The sequence below is a fragment of the Acanthochromis polyacanthus genome, chromosome 10, assembly GCF_021347895.1.
Source record: "Acanthochromis polyacanthus isolate Apoly-LR-REF ecotype Palm Island chromosome 10, KAUST_Apoly_ChrSc, whole genome shotgun sequence".
Taxonomy (NCBI): domain Eukaryota; kingdom Metazoa; phylum Chordata; class Actinopteri; family Pomacentridae; genus Acanthochromis; species Acanthochromis polyacanthus.
The window spans coordinates 18,862,336-18,878,155 of NC_067122.1; the positions used below are offsets into that span (position 1 = coordinate 18,862,336).

The following is a 15,820-nucleotide window of genomic DNA, read 5'->3' on the forward strand; positions in this document are numbered from 1 at the left end:
ACTGAGAAAACTCTGAATCAGGGGATTTACTGATGGGAGAAGAGCCACAGCCTCGGCGAAGGAATGCCCAGTAGGACAATAGAAAAGGAGAGATGGTGGGAGCAGAAGAAGAGTGAAAGAACAGGGCTGAGTGAGGGGGTGAACAAGCAGAGTGCCAACTGGATATGGAACATTCTGGCAAAGTCCAACGTCTGCGGCGTTTCTAAGGAAACTACAGCGCAACTAAGTTCACAGAGCAGAAGCTGAACTTGCTGGAAGCCTGTTGTGTTGAGAGGAAGAAACTGCACTCAGCTGAAACACAAAACCAGGTTATTCTTTAAGTTTATATTTAAGCACTTGCTCCTTTGAATGTCTATTACTTAGAACAGCTAATTAAAGGTGAATTTTGTTGCTTTTAAATTTCAAGAATACGTCTCAAAATCTGTAAATTAATGATTTTCTGATTATGCAATTGTGAACTGGTTGTCCATTGACTTTTGTACTGAGTTATGTATTAGCCAAACCTGATTTCTATGTTTTTGCTGAGCTAAAAGGATAGATTCACATTTTTCATGTCTGCCTAAAAAACAATAGTCAATTAACCACCTCTCCAAACAGCAAGGAGGAGCAGGGATATTGATTTCTACAGCAAAAAACAAAAACATTTTGATGGCACATGCAGACATGTGAGTATTGTTTTAAGACAGTCTTGAAAATGTGAGTATATCTGTGAGATTTTGGGATGGGAGTGTTGGTGTAATGCAGAGGGGACAGGGTGATTAGGAGGTGGGGTAACCTGAGAGATACCTGTGCCCAACAACTTGCTACCAAGCTGTTGACATGGTGAATAATAGATGACCGTATTTTAAGTGTATGCATCTTTCCCTGTGTTTGTGTTTATCATGTAGATTAGACAAAAAAAAAGCAGCTCTGACAAGTATAGAAAAAAGTGTCTAAATCTCATTCTCATGTCACAGGTAAAACTCACTTAGTGGGCACAGACTGACCAATGGAGGATCACATGACTTCATCAGATGCAGCGGTTACCGGAAGCAGTTCAGTTGCCATGGGAACAGACTCTGTAGGAGCTGAGCCGGACCTGCAGATTCTGTGCAATAGACTGGACATCCTGGAGCAGAAAGCAGGTCCAACCGTCCAGCCTGAGAGCTATCTGAGGAACAGGTAAGAGAGTCTAGGAGAGGGGATCCAGTGACACACACACACACACACACACACACACACACACACACACACACACACACACACACACACACACACACACACACACACACACACACACACACACACACACACACACACCTGCTACTATATACTCACTTTTGGCCAAGGTGATATCACGTATCACACACCACACCTGACTGCACTGCACACTTTGCATGTGAGCACACTGCTGAAAACTCCCCACTGCAGGAGACTTTCCCTGTATCTTTATTCATGTTAGTCTGATTTCCTGCAAATTTAGCTGAAGTTATTAGGATGATGTAATGCAAGCTTGTTTTGCTGTGCTCTTGTGTTAGGATCAGGCAGTTGGAGAGGTCCGAGAGGAGCCTGCTGCTACAGCTATATCAACTAGCCTCTTCCTCCCAGCTCCCCAGCATGCAACACTCCCAGAGGCTGGACCAGAGACTCCATATGCTCAGGGAGGAGGTCAGGAACATGGTGAGTGCCCTTTTTTTTTTTTTTTTGAGGGCTTCAGTGGGCATCGATGTAGAAATGGTAACAAAAAATTCACAGTTGTGAGCATGCAAATGTTGGAAGAGGCTGCATGGCTGCTTGAGTTCACACAGGTCATACCTACTGCAGGTATGAACAAAACGTTTGTGCTGTGTATAAATGATGGACGAAAGAATGGAGAAGGAGATTAACTCTGAAATAGCTTTATTTATAAGGCTAGGTTTATAAGGTTGACTGCACAGGAGCATTTTTCTGTTATGAAAGACATTTTGGTGGTCAAAGGTCATTGTGGCTTCAAAAAAACATGTTTTTGACCATAAATTAACAATTCATGCACTAATTGCAGCAAAATTCTACACAAATGTCTACTACACCAAAGTAATGGCGTAGTATATCTCAAAGATCAAATATAAATTTTACTGGGACAGTGCAATATTCTGAAAAAACACATTTCTGGCCATTATTTAACACTTCAACTCAGGAACACAAAGGGAGACTGTGACTCTCTTTCACATTTGGTCGAATACTGAATTGGCAACCGTAGTCTTTGGTGCCCATTTTTAAAATGCCTTTAAAATTCACCACATATATTGTATGGATGTGGACAGACATTAATGTAAACTGCAACCTCGCTCAAAACAAATTCTTGAAAGCTGTAATTCAGATTCATTTTATATCTTCTTTTAAGTAATTGAAAGAAGTTGTTTGTTTTCTCATGCACAGTACAAGAAATGAAGAAACAAAAGTCAGACGAAGGTCACAACAGATAACATTTATGGTTAAAAACTACTATTACCACAATACTAACACAAACAGAAACTAGTGTAGCTCAGGAGATTAATTATCCACAGCAAGTTGTAAAGCAAGCTTTGGGTAAAGGCACTGGGATTAATTCAGGAGTATTTCAGACTTAACTGGGGTTTCTCCATCTTGTTGTGTTTCTCTTCTTCCTCCCACTCAGACTCAAGAGAAGGAGCGAGGGGAGCGAGTGTGGAGAGATCGACTGCAGCGCTGTCAGAGGCAGCTGAAGGTCAAAGAGGAGGAGATGACTCGTCAGTCGCAGTATTTTGAAAACTTTAAAACCCAACTCCAACACAAGCTCAGCATTGCCCGGGACAGAGAGCAGCGTCTACAGAATCGGATCTATACTTTAGAGAAGCAGCTACTTGACATGACTGTGAGTGCTGCGAGTGGCATGGCATCAATCAGAGCCATCAGAATTACTGCTGGGACTGTAGCACACTTGGATGAACGAGACAGATTACCCTCCATGAGAGAAGAGGGGGAAGGAGAAGAGGAGAAAAAGGAGGAGAAGAGGAAGCAGTGGCAGACAAGTGTGGCAACTGAGAGAGAAGAAAGGCGAGAGGGTGATGAGGGAACGACAGAGAAAGATACTGAAGGAGGAAGAAACAAGGACATTAAACAGGCGTCAAATGAGGCCAGACTGCAAGGCTTCATTATCAGTCTGCAGGAGGATCTTAGGGTGCTGCTGGAGCGAGAGGAGGATAAGATGACTGAGCAGAGGGGACTAATGGAGCAGCTCCAGAAGACCCAGGAGAACAGCCACTTCCTGGGCTGTAAAGTGGAGGAGATGAAGGCAGAGGTGCACCAGTTAAAACTGTCTGAAAGCTCCCTAATGGATGAGGTGGAGGAGCTAAGAGAGGAGAACCAAAGACTCCAGCAGATCCTCAGGGACGCACCTATCCGAGCACCTAGCCAGTCATCCACAATCCCTGAGTTCACATGTCCGAGTCCTGGGACCAGCTCGCCTTGCTGCAGTCCTGCTGTTTGTTCTTTGCCCTTCAGCAGTCTCTCATACACCACTACCATGGGACAATCCTCAGCCGGGAGCCTAGGAGAGGTGTGTAAGACACAGTTAATGATTCTGATTGTTATAACCATTTTTTAATCAGCAAGGTTCCTTACAGTTGAGATCTTTTTTGCAAGAAATGCCTGCAGAGTGAAAAACAGAAATAAATGGAACATCAACACTCAATGACCTCCATAAAACGGTCCAAAATTTGGAGTTAAAATTCATCAAACAGTTTTAATATTCTTTGGAGTTTATTCCAGTTGTATGATACAACATTTTCAATGCCAGTCCTCCCAAGTTCAGTATTTACTTGAGGGACATCAGAAGTTAGTCCATCCCAAAATCCAAGAAGTGTACTTTCAAATTTGATGTGATTGAAATAGATCCAACATAGTGATGCAGATAGTAGGAGGCATTTATAAACAAAAAGTCACAGTATGTAGCTGCCTTCTAGTTACCTTTGAGAGCCAGCCTACTTTTTCATATTGTACACAGTGAGGCAATATTTACCTCCTGTACTGAAAATCGAGGCACAGAAGTGAACTGCCTCAAGGTGTTTTAAGGTGAAATGAACAGCATGAGAGTAGAGGATATTTCACTAGTCGAGGACAGGCATGACGGTTGATTGCACAACCGTTTTCCTCTCCTCAAGAGAAAACATGCCCCGTTATGCTATAACAAGAGGGGAGTTTTTATGTCCAGGTTCTGTCCCAGTTGTTCTATGTGAGGTTTATAAGTAATGCTGCTACAGCATCTAATTAAATTGAAATTTAATATTTGTTGTATCAAACTTCAGTTTCAGTGTTGATTTTGTTGATTCAGTGTTACTATTCACTTTATTCAGGCCGATAATGGTGTGTAAAAACCACTAAAGGATCAATAAATATTTGAACTGGTGTTAACTATTAGATTAGTGTTGTAAATTCCTTCTGGTTTATTCATGAAAACGTATTACAACATGAAAGGGGTAAATTCTCCCAAAGAAAGCTTTGTTGCTAGGATTTAGAATGTTACATAACCACCTAATTTACTGTTAAAGCATTTACAAGTTTCTGTAAATATCCTTATTTCCCAATAGCTGAGTGACACATAGATTAGAATTGTAGTGCGTTATAAGAAGGCTTGTCAGTTTCACTTGTTGTACTTTTATCGACTTTTTCTCTTTATGCAGATCCAGTCAACCTCAGATGAGGAAAGAGGAAAGCCACATTCATCTGCTCTTCCATCAGTTTACCACCAGGCTGCAGCAGAGAGCAAACAAACCAACACAGAGGATCATCCTTCATCAGTCAAATCAAAAACTCTATCTAAAATTGTTCCTCTTAACCTATTTCACCACGTTGGTGCCATATCTGACAAAAGCATTCAGTCACTTTCCATGACTACAGAGTCATTAGGTGAGTTTAAATTGGGAAACTGGTGCACTAAAGGGATCCTGAATTTGGAGGAAAGCCCCAGTGAAGAATCTGATGCCCTGAGGGAAGCGTACAGGAGCTTGGGCTTCAGTGAAGATCTTAGTGCTCTACAAGAGCAGCATGACGACCTAGAAGTTGCCCTGCAGCACACACAGGATCAGCTGCAGGTGTTGGCTCAGGAGAACGCTCAACTGAAACTACAACTCAGGAAACAAGCAGAGGAGCAGCAGACAGAGACAAAGCAAGAATGTTCAAAGGAAAAGGTTCATCACAAGTGTTGCAGTACTTTCAAATGTTTGCTCTACATCCTGTATATCTATAATCACTAATCCTGTCTCTCTCTACAGATCAACACAGTATTCACCAATGAGAGAGCTGACCATCTCCCATCATCCTCTGCCCAAGATGATACCATTCTTGCCCTTGCCCAGGGTGATCTCGTCAAAGCCCTGAATCAGGAAAACCGGGCCTTGGCAGATCGGATCCAGAAGCTGCTGGCTCACATTGAGCTCAGAGAGGAGGAGTTCATGAAACAGCAAACCCAGCTGAGCGACCACGTCTCCAGACTAGAGGAGGATGCGGTCAGGCTGGAGCAAGAGAACCAGGAACAAGGGTGTCTGATCTCAGAACTCACTAGAAAGACTGAGGATGATCTGAATACTATTATGGAGCTGCAGCAAAAGTTAGTGGAGAGTGTAGAGCATCAGGAGGAATCACAGGGTCATAAGCAACAGTGTAGTGAAAACAGAGATGCAGTATCAGGAGGTTCTGTACTGAACATCCAAGAAGAATGTATCAACAGTTTAGTTGAAAGTGTGCTAAAAGGAGAAGAAAAACAGTTGATATTCAGTCAAAAAGTGGACACTTTGACTACATCTGCAACATCTGTCTGTCAACATGATAACAATGACTCATTACAAAACAGTCTGCATGTTACTTCACTGACAGATCAAGTGGTCCATCTAAACAACTCAATCCAGAGCCTTAAAACAGAACAAGAAGAACTGGCTAAGTCCATAAATTCTCTCCAAGAGCAGCAAAGAGAAGTAGCTCTGTCAGTCCAAACACAAACAGAAGAGAAACAGCAATTAACTCGTACGATTTGGGGACTGAAAGAGGAGAAAGATTGCATCTCTCAGTGTCTGGCTGGTCTTAAACAAGAAAAAGAGCAGCTAAGCAGGACAGTCTGTGGGCTGAAAGATGAGAGAGATCAGTTTATAAGGTCCATGAGTGGCTTAAAAGAGGAGAAAGAGCAGCTAACGAAGTCTTTATCTGCTCTTGAAAGAGATAAGGAGGCAATAATAGAATCTCTCTCAAGTGGAAAAGAAGAGGGAGATCAAATCATGCAGTCGCTGCAAAGTTTACAGACAGAGAGTGAGCAGGTAAGCCAGGCAGTGCTTTATATGAAAGAAGAGAGAGACAAACTAACCAATTCCCTTAAGTGTCTGAAGGAACAGAGAGACCAGGAACAATTATCCCACACTTTAAAAGAAGACCAGGAGAGGCTGATAAAGTCTGTTAGCAGTTTGGAAGAAGAAAAAGGCAGAATTGAACATTCAATCAGCTGCTTGAAACAAGAGGAAGAACAGTTAATGCTCACGATCCGAGGACTGAGAGAGGAAAGAAAGGGCCTGCAAACTCTCCCACCCCAAATACAAACAGAGGAGAGGAATCAGAAACTGCTGAATCCAAGTATGACGAAGAAGACTGAGACTTTTGCCGGGTCTGAAGATTATGCTGCACAAAGATGTCAGACTAATAACCACAGAGGAACGTTTATACAGGTATTAAGTGATGTGATTTACACATTTGTGCATGATGTCAGTGTCTGTTGGGTTGTTTTATATATTTAAGCTTCATGGCACATTATATAACATAGTGTTTGATTACTGTTTACTTCTGCTGGATGGTTTTGATGGATAACAGGAGCAAAGCAATTTGAGGAGAGAGACTGAAGCTTTGGGAACAGAATTAAAGCGGTCACAAGAGGAACTGGACAAGAGCCTTGTAGAGGTGAGTTTAGGCAACTTGTTTTTTATAATTGTAGTCACACACATTTTTTTTTGAAAATTTTTTCACTCCATGTAGTATTATTTTCATTCATTCATTATTTTAGTTAGAAAATGTGTTGTATTTTAGGAATGCAAATAATCTTCATCTTTTGCCAACCATTTAAAATTCACTGGACCGTGATGTGTCATTAAAAACTTTACACTTCACTTTGTGTTCATGTTCAGATCAAGAGGTTGCGTAGTGAACTGCGTCAGTCAGAAACCAGGAGGGAGGAGACAGAGAAAAGAGCAATCCAAGCAGCCGAAGAGGTGGCGAGACTGACAGTCGCAGGATATCAGATGGAGGAGACCAGGAGGGATAATGACAACCTCACAATACAGGTATTCAATCAGATGCACAGTTACAAGCAAAACCTTTCAACCCGCTCAACCTGCAGGACCTTCTGGTGAAGAGAATAGAGCTTAATGAAACTGCAATGTTGACAATCTGTCCAAAACTGTTTGGTAATGCATATTTGAGTTACTAATAGTAGAAACAGATAAACAATATGATTTAACACCTGGAAACACAATTTCATATTTTATCTTTATGACCTCTGATAAAAGTTTCCCGTAGTTTTCACAAGGTTCTGCTTTGTTTCTTTGGTTTCTGTGCTGCATCTTATCTCTATTTAGTCCAAGCTTTCGTTTACTTGGACATATACTTGACTTTTTGGAAAGTACAATGATTAGCAACCATACATTTATGAATATATATGCACTCATGCACTACATTCTTCTGCAGAATGTCAATTTAGGATCCTGCTGCAACAAACCCCGGTGTTGATTGTAGGGATTGTGTCCTTTTTAAACAGGCCTTACTCTTCTTACATCAAACATACTATTTCACAGGCCAAACAGTTCTAGTTTAGTTCCCGACTTCATGAAACAAGCTCCCATGCCGATCCACTTTTCAAGTCGACTGTTGTGTTCACTTTGGTCAAGATTGGTGTGTGAAAAAAATCACTGGCATGAAGTCCTTGCTTTTTTAGCCTTTTATTCTGCAGAGACACTTTTGCTTTATTCAGGTCCTCCTGTAAATCTTTGGCAGCAATAAGGAGTTTTTTTTCTCAGCTACTATTTTCAAATGTCAGATTCCCCTTCGAGAAGCGTTGCTCTTTCTTCCACACTGAGGAAGATTTTCTGCTCTACTATGAGTTTTACAATTTCTAATAAAGTTCTGTCTCTCAGAACTTGTGCCTTGGAAATCTCTTTTTTTAAACCATTACCTTTTTGGTGTAATGAAGTTATTTATTCCTTTAGCTTCTGAGACAACTTGTTTTTCTTTGCTATTTTTGCCACTCAGATTGAAGAACTGCATTTGTGGGACTTACAAACGTATTCCAGCTGAAACAAGCAGCTAGAGCTTCCAAATGCTCAATTTTGTTTCTCACAGTTTGGTAGCCATGCACAAAGGGAAGTGATCAAAAAACAGTTATGTTAGGCAGAGGCTGAATAATTCTGACATGGCGATATTACAGAAAAAAATGCCAAGCGTAGGAAGAATGCATTACACATTTTATATTTTCAGTTTGCCATCCAACTCATGCAAATGCAATTTACAGATGTTTGGATCATCATCACTTAGACTCCCTGTTGTTTTTAATCGTCTCGTTCAATAGCTTTCCCTCCAGGTGCGAAGCCTAATGAAAACACAGAGTTGATTTTTGCTGTTACAGTAACTGTGTCTGCTGCAGGTGAAGGAGCTGCAGAGAAAACTGACAGGCCTGCTCAGGGAGAAGACTGATGCTCTGTCACTGAGGGCTCAGATAGAGGAGCAGTACAACATCCTCACAGCTCAGCTCAAAGCTCAGGTAGGCATGACAAATATTACATTTTTTGATTTGTTTTACATCATAAAAACACTTTAAGTCGCTACATATATCAAACAAACACACTTGAACCAGGAACAGTTGGCATAAGGCTGATAAAATGATCTACTACAGAACAGACATATGCAATTGCATACTCACATATTGTAGCTACACTAAAAGTTCTGTATAACATTTTTCTCCAGTTTTTTGAGACAGTTTTGCTCATAAATTCTGTGTGTGTGTGTATTGATGTGATGTGTGTGCAAAACCCCACAGACCGTGGCACTAGAGGAGCTGAACTCAGAGTATATAGCTCTGAAAAGAGGGCAGGGCAGCAGGGATGATCTGAGTGCTGTTCTCGTCTCACTCAGGTCACGTTACAGTGACATCAGAGCTAAGGTGGGCAACCAGTCAGATGTGGTTTTGCAGTTTGCTCTATCTTCACTTGCATCTTAAAGTTGCGTTAAAATGTATTTAATTTTATTTTCTAGTATGATGCACTCCTTAAACGGAAAAGCCAGACAGGTCTGGATATCGCTCCGTTAAAGGTGAGGAAGCAAAGAATGGATTTTTAATTCTTTGCCACTGTGTGCTGTTGCAGGATTGTCAGTGTTTCTGCTGAACTGCTCTTAGTGGTTGATTTTGACTGACAGATGTTTTGTCTAACCGCAGGCTAAGCTGTCCTGCCTGGTGGTGAAGTGTCAGGAGAGGAACAGCTTGTTAGTTCAGATGATGAAGGCCATGCACAGACATGGATGTATAGACCCCAAACTCACAGAGCAGGTTGAGCATCTGCTCAGTGATGCAGCTCTGCACGACTACACTGCAGCATTTACACCAGGAAGCCACATTAAGACCCGAGACTACTGTACTGCCTTCACACCAGACTTTATTTCAAAATTTCAGGACTACACCAGTGGATTCATACCTGATCAGACCAACCTGACTCTATCCACATCTGAAAGCAAGCAACAAGAAAATGGAGTTACACCCGGATCTACAGTTCAAGGCAGCAAAAGTGAAAAACACATTCCCATAGTAAAAACTGAATCTTCAACCAATCTTCAAGGCTGCAGCAGTGAAGTCTCATCTGCAGGAACACTAATATTCAAGAAAAATGCCAACTCACCTGTGCCAACCTCACCTGTTCAAGAGCATGCCACTGTCCAGGGGTCATCGTCTCCTGTTGTTCCAGTTAAAGAGAGCCTGATCACCAATAAAGTACAGGTGAGACAGCACAAAGAGATCTTTATTCAAACACGTACATATGTAGAAAGTCTTTAATCTATTTAGGATTTGTAGTTGTAACATTTTAAAAGGTATTAACCATTACTGCAATATTTTTATGCAGCAGTACATGGTCTATAATTTATCGAATGGCTTGTTTTTTATGTTTTAACAATAACATATAACTTTTAATCAAATAAAACCCATGACTAAAGTAGCAAAGGTCCCGTTTGCTATAGAGTAAACCCTAGGTAAAACACTGACATTAAGTGTGAGACAGATGCTGCCACATATCGTAGACGCACTGTCTTTTGTTTTATGTGAGTTAATTTGACGTCACTATGTCAGTTTTTAAAAAGGCCATACAAATACTCCTGTGATCATTTGTACTTTAAATTTGAAATTAATTGCAACAAAATCTAAGATTCTTTTTTCAACCTCACCACAGCTGTCTTCTTCTGCCAGTGGACCAGTCCGAGCAACCAGTCGTGGAGTTCATCATGTTGACACAAAAGGGATGTCATCCCCAGATTCAGACAGTTTGAATGACGCCTCAGTGAGTCCCATCCCTCCCTCCTCCAGCACACGAGTCAGTCCGAGCAGAAGGCTGAGTAGTCCCGAGAAGATCCTCAATCTACACGAACAACTGCAGAAGACTCTGATGAGCAGCTGTCAGGTACGCAGGATGTTTGAAAAGTTAGTAATGCAGTGTTGAATTCCACCAAAAGTGAACATGATTTAATGCTTACATCTGAATTGAACTGAAAATCACAAGGCTTTGCTTTAGTCTACATATCCATTTGTGCTCAGGAATGTCACCAGGTGTAAAGATGTTAAAATACAGGCACAAGTCTGTGTTAGTACAAATCTATCTGTCTTCATTCCAAGGCTCCAGTGAGCAGAGGAAGAGGACAGCAGCCCAGGAGGAGTCTGTCACTCTCAGCTCCTGCAGACCTGAACCCAACCTTCCAGACACACAAGCAGAACCTCAGTTTCAATACTCCACAAACCAACTCTCTCCCAGTCACCACTGCGTCAGGCCAAGCTAAACACGCTCTAGTCGTACCAACTACAAATGTTGGCACTAATAAGTCAGCAACACTTTTTAATGCAGTTGCATCTAGATCTGCTAATGCCACATTCAGTCCCAGCATGTTTACAAACCATCGCCTTAAAGCGGACATTTCTAAAACAACTATGCTCGCTCTTTCTAGCTCTTCTACATCGCAGTTTTCCACTGTGGCCCCTAACAAAGTTGAATCCATATCAAGCAGTCAGTCTAATATAAAAATATCTCCAAAACTGACTGAGAAAATCACTGCTGTAGCTGATGTGTCTGTTGTTACACATAAAGCTTCTACTACTCCAGCCCTGAGGACCACTACCTTTAACTCTGATGCCATTAATCCAAAAACCACTGCCCCAGACACAACTGCCCCTAGCGCATCAACTGCCCCTAAGGTTAATATTTTTAACATGAGTTCTAAAATGGATGGTGCTGCCTCTGTATATGATAGTTTTGGATTCACTACATCATGCACTCAGTCTGCTCATTGCTCTCCTGAGAGATCCAACAAATCTACCAGAAAGTTCACTCCTCCTCCAGAAAAGACTAAACCATCAAGACCCAAACCAGGTAATGTGAATATTAAATGTGAGATTATTTACACAAAGACAAAACACATTCCGATTTAAAGTCCCTGCAGAAGAAATGTCTCTTTCATATAAAGCTAAAATGTACAGCAAAACAACATTTGTGTGTTGTTCTTGATATTGCAATTTAGGGTTATATAACACTAGTTTTGTCTTTTGTGTGCTGCTAAAATGTGATTACACTGTCTAGATAAGGGTTATTCTGTGTTTCTGTCTAGCATATTGGAGAAAATGTTGCAAATCCCTCCAATGTTGCCTTTTTATTGCCCCTATAACACACTTCAGTTCATGACTATTCGCTTGGAAAGCTGCCCTCCACTCAAAAATGCCTTTTGCTTACCTGTTGTGGTTCATCCGTTCAGAATGATGTGTCTGCAGAGTTTGCCACTAGACTCTAATGCATGTAACTGCAAGCAGGTTTTGCAACATCACACAAAGCCAGTCTGGTCCAGACTGAATAAAATCCGTTGAGGGAGGTTTTCCAGGGAGAAATCTTGTGTCCAAAATGTTTTCATTTTCATTGACTTCTGTAGATTTTGTAATGAAAGTGTAGGTCAATGTGCCATTTTAACAAAAGTTCTGAAAATAACTGCAAAAAATAAATATCAGACACACATTTTCATTAAGAGAAGGATATTTTTATGTAACTTCATGTCTGAAGGGGATTTTTAGTGAATCCTTGGGTTCATTTGTAACTTCTGAATGAAGCATTTCCTGTTATGTTTGTGTCAGAATTTTTAGAACAAGTGTGTGATAAAAAAATAACATATAACTTCACAAAGAAAAAAAACACAACTAGAAGCAAAAATTGTGCTTCACCTGCCGTTGTCTACTCATCCAGGAGCTCCAGCTGAGGTTCGCTCTCTTGAAGTCATCAGAACAGTGGGCCAGAGCAGCCTGATGATTGGCTGGGAGAGGCCGCCCCTCGATGAACTGGGCTGCAGTAACGGCACGTTTGTGTACGGATACAGAGTAAGCAGAACACACATACAGATTTTAATTTTTGAAAGATTTACCTTTTGTACATTATGTTAATGAACTGTAAAATGCTGTGCTCTTCTTGACTTTGTTTCTTGTCGCCTGTCAGGTGTTTGTAGATGGGGACTTTCACAAATCCGTCATGAGCTCAGCGTGCACCAAGGTATCAGGCCTCCTTGACGTTTCCTAGCTGGATATTACTGCATCTTGTTATCACAAAAAGGAGCGCATGTATAATATGTCTTGTTTCTCTCTCTTTAGTGTGTTTTGGAGAACGTTGACCTGAGCGTCCCAGTCCATATCAGTGTCCAGACACTGGGATCTAATGGCCTCAGTTCGAACAGCGTCCACACCATGTACAGGACCTCGGTCAGAACAGACCAACACGGAGTCACAGTGTCCTGATGACAACAACCCTCACAGTGGCTTTGATCAGCAAGTAAGTTCAGTTTCATCAGGCACCCCATGTTCCTCAGATATATATTATTATGTAAAATATGTATGACGTGTTTTACATTTATCTGTTTGTGTGTCTGAAAATACAGCAAATCCTCAGTGAAAACCTTCCTCACAACAGCCAAGCTTTGAATGGTGAGTTATGAGCATCTTTGTGTTTGTTTGTGAGCTTCTGCACGAGATGTCATTATGATTGATTGACTGATTGCAGCGGTGTGTTTGCAACATCATTAGGTTGAATATTTTTCTTTTGTTGTGCATGTTTTGCTTTGATTTTATGACATTGAAAGTTCAATCTAATACAATCCAGTTAAAAACTCGTGTCTTTTCATCTCCTGCTTCTAGGTTTGAGACTATACAGTGACAGTCTATTTTTTTCTCTCTGTCCTGTGTGTCCTGTCTGTGGATGTTTCCGCCCTTCAGTGCACAGCCATCTATAGCTGCAGCCCTCGGTGGGACCGTCCTAACCTCCACCTCAGCTGAGACACAGTCACACTGCTGGGATCACGGCGCCATGTGAGGCTCAGGTCAACCAATCAGAAAAACTCACCTCACATGGTCATTACCAGCCTATGAACATGAAGTGACCTGTGGCCGGCCACTAAACCTCGAAAAGAACAGAAGATGTCAAACAAAATACTGTAAAAGATTTCTGCCTCTGCACTCACAGTTAAGCCGCATGTAAAATCCGCTTCTTCATTCCTCGTTGGAGAACTACCTGTTTCAGAGTCTCATCTGTTGGACTTCTTGAGTGAGTGAGATGTTGTGACTGCCAGATGAAAGACCAGAGTGGCTGCCAATTAAACAGGCTCTGAAAAACTGCTAGGAGGGGATGTTTATAAAGCCAAGCTCAATCACGTTGTAAAAATCTGCCTGTGACGCCAACATTTACTAACACTGATCAAGCGAGACATGGAAATGTTGGAGGGATATCTGCATCTGCTGCACACTTTTACACTGTGTTCAAAGCCGAGAGATAATGTGTCATTTAGAGCCTTGTCGCTGCCTCTTTGGACTCTGAACGTGAGCAGCTGACTAAAGGGGAAATAGCTACATGAAAAGCCTTTTTGACAGCCACACAACATTGTACACAATGGTCATAGTACTTGATTTTTACACATGAAGCCAAATATGTGAAAAGATGATTCACTCCAAAGACTTGTCTGTTTCCTTCTCCTCATAGGTCTCCGGGATTCCTTTAAACACAGAAGCCAGATGTTCTTTAAGTTCTAAGATTTGCACACAATCATTATTACTATCTTGAAGATGAAATTCAAAAAAAGAGATTATCACTGATATTTTTTGTAGAGAATATTATAAAAAAATATGCCAATATACCACACACTGTATGTCTTTTTGTATGAGTGACACTTTGTTTTTCATACCTAATTGATGTCACGTTTGCACGCTTATATTTTTATTTTACAAATATTCACCACACACATACTAGGTTCTTTTGCTACTTACTATAAGTACGGGTGTGGAGTGATCATGGTGCAGCAAAGGTATTTTTCTATAGTAATTGATAATATTGATTTCTCATTGATTCCTTACAACTGTACAGAGAATAAATGTTTATATAATATTAACAGTCAATCATGTGTCTGTGCCTGTGTGTATATATACAAGAAAACACAAATATTTTTGGAAATCTGCCAAAAACTTGTTTCAAATGAAAACTTGTATTGCTATTAATTAGGCAAATAACAAACTGGAACAACTAGTATAGTCCTTATTCACACACAACCAAAAATCTTAGTATTTTGTGTAACTTCCTTTGACCCTGATAACAGCTGGCATTCTTGCTGCCTTTGTATTTGTGGACTTTTCCACAGTCTCTTTTGTGATTGAGTTTAAAATAGTTTCAAGCGCCTCCCAGAGACTTGCTTTGGATGAATCTATTGTGCGATCTATTGTGGATTCAGTAAATCCCATATCTGTTTAATAGGATTCAGGCCAGGACTTTGATTTAGCCAGTCCATCAGTTCCAGTTCACCATATTCTTTTTTCTTGGCCCAGTAGTCTCTGCACGGCTTTGAAGTATGTTTGGGGTCATTGTCTTCTTGGTATATGAACCCACGACCGATCAGATTCAATCCAGAGGGGATTCCATGAAGCACCAGGATGTTGTGGTCAACCTTCTTGTTCATGACACCATCGATTTCAACTAATTTGCCCATGATGTTTCCACAAATAAAACCCATACCAGAATGGAATCTCCACCGTGTTTCACTGTGGGTTCAAAGCATCCAGCATCAAACGTTCTCCAGCTTTTCTGCAAATATAAACACAATGATGCTGACTGAAGAGTTGAAATTTGGACTCATCTGTCCAGAGTACCTTCTTCCATTCATGTATAGTCCAGTGTTTATGCTCCCTACCTTTAGGTCTTTTTGGATGTTTGCAGGCCTCAATAATGGCTTCTTAGCAGCTTTTCTTTCCTTGGAGCCTTCAGCTGTCTGCTTAGGGTCATTCTGTAAACTTTCTCAGATTCTGATCTAGAAGCATCAATGTCTACCTGAAGATCAGTAGTGGTCTGACTTCGGTCTCAAGTACTTCAAATCTTGAGGTGCCTGACATCTGCTTCAGTTAGCTTTCATTTTTGGATTCTTCCTTGGCACATTTTACATGTACCAGTCTCAGTTCTGTCTTTCTCAATGAGTTCCCTACACTTCACCTTTTTGAACAGGAGTGAAGAATTTCAAACTGAATTTCTGTTTTTATGCCCAAATTTGAGCC

The 15,820-nt window shown here is 41.0% G+C and overlaps 1 protein-coding gene across 2 annotated transcripts; it reads left to right on the forward strand.

Moving 5' to 3' along the window:
- The first annotated feature begins 184 nt into the window (after positions 1-184).
- LOC110957762 (plectin-like) lies at positions 185-14,677 on the forward strand. 2 transcript variants are annotated; one of them, XM_051954445.1, is made up of 19 exons: positions 185-308; positions 957-1,161; positions 1,518-1,659; positions 2,636-3,535; positions 4,659-5,165; positions 5,250-6,686; positions 6,829-6,915; positions 7,140-7,295; positions 8,651-8,767; positions 9,044-9,166; positions 9,259-9,315; positions 9,440-9,994; positions 10,443-10,670; positions 10,883-11,630; positions 12,489-12,619; positions 12,735-12,788; positions 12,887-13,064; positions 13,171-13,216; positions 13,427-14,677. In XM_051954445.1, exons 2-17 carry the CDS (start codon positions 989-991, stop codon positions 13,028-13,030), a joined length of 5,559 nt encoding a protein of 1,852 aa, XP_051810405.1. In that variant the 5' UTR covers positions 185-308; positions 957-988; the 3' UTR covers positions 13,031-13,064; positions 13,171-13,216; positions 13,427-14,677. The 2 variants fall into 2 exon arrangements, with proteins under 2 accessions (XP_051810405.1, XP_022059647.2); XM_022203955.2 differs by having other exon boundaries at positions 13,505-14,677.
- Positions 14,678-15,820: the final 1,143 nt, after the last annotated feature.

Excerpts from the sequence above, each read along its gene's own strand:
- LOC110957762 (XM_051954445.1), top strand. The coding sequence starts at position 989 with ATGGAGGATCACATGACTTCATCAGATGCAGCGGTTACCGGAAGCAGT. Across the intron at positions 8,768-9,043 it reads CAGCTCAGCTCAAAGCTCAG|ACCGTGGCACTAGAGGAGCT; the intron begins GTAGGCATGACA and ends AAAACCCCACAG. Across the intron at positions 9,316-9,439 it reads TGGATATCGCTCCGTTAAAG|GCTAAGCTGTCCTGCCTGGT; the intron begins GTGAGGAAGCAA and ends GTCTAACCGCAG.